This window comes from Natrix helvetica (assembly GCF_964273705.1).
Source record: "Natrix helvetica genome assembly, chromosome: Z".
NCBI lineage: Eukaryota > Metazoa > Chordata > Lepidosauria > Squamata > Natricidae > Natrix > Natrix helvetica.
In genome coordinates this window covers 99,788,723-99,793,522 of record NC_138554.1, presented here as the reverse complement: position 1 = coordinate 99,793,522, position 4,800 = coordinate 99,788,723, and the positions used below count along the sequence as shown (strand labels likewise).

General features: G+C 35.8%; 1 protein-coding gene across 1 annotated transcript; it reads right to left on the bottom strand.

Annotated features, from left to right (window-relative positions):
• Positions 1-2,483: 2,483 nt before the first annotated feature.
• Positions 2,484-4,232, bottom strand: LOC309401591 (zinc finger BED domain-containing protein 5-like; the record flags this gene model as incomplete). Its single annotated transcript, XM_081970658.1, has 1 exon — positions 2,484-4,232. One exon carries the CDS (start codon positions 4,230-4,232, stop codon positions 2,484-2,486), a length of 1,749 nt encoding a protein of 582 aa, XP_081826784.1.
• Between the last annotated feature and the right edge of the window lie 568 nt (positions 4,233-4,800).

Genomic DNA, 4,800 nt, shown 5'->3' with positions numbered 1-4,800 from the left:
ATAGGGAAGCAAAACATATGCATTTATAAGCAACCTAGAACCCTGGAAAAATCTTGGAAATGTTTAGTTTAGTAAACAACTGGGGGAGGAAGTAGACAAATGTATATAATAATTTGCAGTATTAAAAAAATGGGTGAAAAGCATTTTTCTCCTTTCTCAGAATACTAGCGTTAAGAATCATGAAGGTAAATAATGAGAGATTCAGAACTGAACGTCAACAGACAAAAATAATACCGTAATTTGTGTCTGGCAAATTCAACTATGGATTTTTCTTTCTCAACTGGTGGTTGTGATCACCAACCTGGGAAGTTTTAAAAGATAAATAAACAAATTCATTGAGGAAAAAGTTGGTAATAGTACTGAAGGTTATATGCTTCCTAGAAAAAGAATAATCCTATTTCTGATTAATTGATGCTAGGAATACCACTGTATCAGAAGGATGTTACTTTTAGCTTTTATTTGTGGGTCTTTAAAAGATGAGTGATGAGATTAGATACACTTTTGATCCATCAGTGTTCTTCTTACATTCTTATTCTTCTTATTGGAATATACAAGCATAGACATCAAAATGTTATGGAGACTGATGACAGAAAAAAATGGATATGTGCATTATTTTTTACACCACAGTTCTGTAAATATCTATTCAGAATTGAGCTCCACTTATTTCAATAGGATATACTTTCAGGCAATGGGATATCTAAAATTCTTCTTTTGTTCCTTAAAAAAATTCTTTAAACTTCCCATTGTCATTGTATAATGTGTCCTCATCAGTAACTGCCCTAGCTCTTTCTCATATGTACTTACCAATGTCAAATGGAATACAAAAAACATGTTCTTTTTACTGAACTTCACTCCTTTCCTTAAATAACCTTTTATTTTTCAGGAGTCATTTAAAATAATTCATAATTGATTTTGGGCTTTAAACTGAAAAATGTCCCCCTATTTCTACAGCGCAATACTGTACTGACATTTTCTGATATACAGCTTTATATTTATGTTAAGAGTAAACATATTTTGAGGATAAGTCTGTTTTGCAATCTGCAAACCTATTGCCACATTGTTAGGAACTAGATCCTGAATCTGTGCTTTTCTAATATTTTGAAATTTTCTTTGTAATTATTCTCCTGAAATGATTACACACAACCTAAGAAGGACTACAGAGATTTATATTCATCCATGACGGAACCTAAACACAAATGACAACTGTATTTAGGAATAACACTGTGTTTGGAGAATAAGAAATGCAACAATTTCGGTTTTGAATAGTATAGATAGGTACAGGTTTTCCAGCTAGAATATGACAAGGTGTCTTTGAAAAATTCATCATTTTATAGTAAAACAAAGGGTAATTTTCTCCAGATAGAAAGCCATTTGTTTATAGAAATATTCCCTTTTAACTATATAATTCTTACTGAAAAACTTGTTCTCATTTGGTTAAAGCAAAAATCACAATATTATTCACATCACTGAAGCTTTCTGCTGTTCATGTTACACTAATGAAGTCATTAAATTACAAGGTCAGAGGCCCCAATTCACAGAGAATAATACTGGTTTATTATTTCAAATCTTATTAAGCTTGAAAATGGTCTTGAGATGTAATGTCAGCTCATAATGGCTGAAATATTGATTATATTAACCTTGAAGCTCATGGATAATTCACAAACCCATTTAATTTAATTCCTATAATTGTTAAATTTATCTGATCCAAAAGGCAAACAATTCTAAATTATATTTACAAATAATGTAAATTTGTTGGTGATATTTTCCTGAATTCTTTAGAAAACTGTTTTGCACAACTACTTAAAAAAGAATGAAAGAAACCAGCATTTTTAGAAAAAGTGTTGTATTGATCCAATAGCAGTCTAATGTAACATTTCATATTGGCAAAATACATCTCAGGCCCTCATAAATGAATTTCATACTGGGAAATGCAGCAAGCTCTCATAAAGAAATATATTACCATATGGTATTGTCTATTGATAGATAATTACAGTATTTCCCCAAAAGGAAGATAACATTTTCCCAAAAATAATTAACTTTGTGTTGGGATTGTCTGATATATGCAGAATAGATTACTTAAAGATAGTAGATGCTATTAATATAGATGGCCTTCACTATCTTTGCCCTTCAGGTATATTCTTTAGTCCAGAGGTTCCCAATCTTTTTCGGTTTGCGGCTCCCATAACACTTCGGATTTTTTCCGCGGCTCCCTTAATAGGTACATCCGATTTTTTTTAATTTTTGACTTTTTAAGGATTTGGAAATCTACTTTTTAGTTCGTTAAGGTTAGGTTAATTGAAAAATAAATTAAACACGAGCTTTAAATTCACAATTTATTGAACATCGTTTAATGATTTAAAATTATTAATGGGATGGATGGGCTTGTTGTTCGCTGCACAACTTCTCAAATCTTGGAATAAAATTGGAAATGGTGACTCTCATTTCTTGCTCGACGTTAATTTTCGAGCGATATTTACTTTTTATTACCGCGACTGCCGAAAACCCAGCTTCGCACAAATAGGACGTTGCAAAAGAATTAATATTCTTAGGGCTTTGCAACTAAGCAGTGGGTATTCCTCTTTTACTGATATCCAAAAATCAGAAAGTTCCATGCTAACAAATTTTAACTTCAATGTTGTGTCACAAGACAACTCAATAAGAGATTCTTCTTCTGTAGAGGTAAATCCTGATGGAGCCTTGGCTCTAAATGGGTCTTGAATCCAAGTAAATTTTTCAATGTTATCTGCTTCAAAGTATTTTTCGAACCATTTGATAAGCTGAGATAGGTGATCTTCAAAAAGAGATTTTAAATTGCAAGACAAACTGATTTCATTGGAGGTTAAAAACTGGTGCAACAAGGGAAAGCAATCATTAAGATCATCTTCATTAATTTTTAGTTTCCATAGCTGTAATTTTTTTCTGAAAGCTGAAATCTTTTCTGTTAACTTTAAAATGTGCATATTGCGTCCTTGTAAAGAGAGATTCAACGCATTCAACTTTTCAAAGATATCACATAGGTATGCGAGTTTAATCAAAAAGTCTGTTTCTACAAAGTGTTTGGCATACTCATGTTTTTCTTCTTCAAGGAAAGCGTATATTTCTTGCTGTAATTGGAACGTACGAGACAATACACCCCCGTGAGAGAGCCATCGTGAGTGGCAGTAGTACAACAAAGATGTGTATTCACCTCCCATATCTTCACACATTCTTTTAAAAAATCTTGCTTTCAGTGGCCGAGTTTTTATATAGTTTACTATATTTACCACACGTTCTAAAACTATATTTAGTGGAGGACTTATATACTTTGATGCAAGTGCTTCTTTGTGAATGATGCAATGGGTCCAAACTGAATCTGGAGCTTTGCTTCGAATAAGCGCCTGCAATCCTCCATAAGAGCCGGACATCAAACGACCACCGTCAGTACAGACGCCAACGCACTTTGTCCAGTCTAAATTATTTTCAACCATAAATATATTCAGGATCTCGAACAAATCCTGAGCCTTTGTACTTCCAGTAATACTTTTACAAAAGAGAAGGTCCTCAACGATTGAATTACCATCTAAGAACCATACGTAACAAATCAAGTGTGCGTCCTTATTATTGTCTGTGGCCTCATCGAGTTGCAGTCCATATTCACTTCCTTTTAATTTTTCAATTAATTGTGCATTGAGATCCTCCCCCATGTGCTGAATTCTGTGACTGATTGTATTGTTAGACAAAGGGACATTTGAAAGCAGTTTCCCCGCCGACTCACCAATCATAATGTTCACTAAATCTACAGCAGCCGGTAGAATGAGTTGCTCTGCAATAGTATGGGCCTTTTTACACTTAGCAACTCTATATGCAACTTTGTATGATGCTAGCAAAGCATTATTTGGTATTGACATATGTTTATAAATGCTGCCTTTTTGTTGTTTTAATTCAATTAACTTTCTTTTAAAAAAGTTGCGAGGTTTATCAACAAAGTTAGAATGGTTGGTTTCTAAATGTCGTTTTAACTTACTTGGAAGCATACATTCCGGTGCCAAAACTTTCATGCACAATACGCACTGTGGTCTCTCTTTATCATTTTCGTTTATTGATGTAAAGCCAAAATCCAAGTAACTGTCGTCATATTTACGACGTTTTCGCTTCTCGGAACCCTTGCCACTAGTTTGTGGAACTTCGTCTATACTAGACTCTATAGATTTAGCACTATCTTGATTATTCAAGTTTAATAAGAATTTGTCCATTTTAGGGTGATCAGAAAAATAGCTTTTGAAAAGTAACTTAACCACCACACTAGCCCAACAAACAAAAACGTATGCGAGCACTGAGAAGGTGATAACAAACGAATAGAAATCCGACTTGTAACTGCGCATGCGCACTAGACCAGTGATGGCGAACCTATGGCAAACATGCTGGAAGTGGCACGCAGAGCCATTTCTCCTGGCATGTGGAGCTATCACCAGTTGCTTTTCCGGGTTCGGGCGCAGCATCCAGCTGGTCTTTACGTGCATTGGCGTGCCAGAAAACAGAAGAGGAGCTGCCCGGTGCACATGCGCACGCCAGGAAAATGACCTTGTTTTCAGTGTGCACATGCGCACGCAAAAAACACCAACAGGAAGAGCAAGGGCCGCGCGTGACAAAAGACGTGGAGAGGGGATCCCGGCCGTCGCTTAGTAGAGCAGAGCTGCGGTCGGGGTTTCCCTCCCTCCCTGCCCGAGTGGGCTTCTTGCGTGGCCCTCGCCCTCCAGCCCATGGCTCATCTGCAGTCCGAAGGGCTTGGCCGGCTTGGGCACTTCAGAAAAGCAGTGGTAG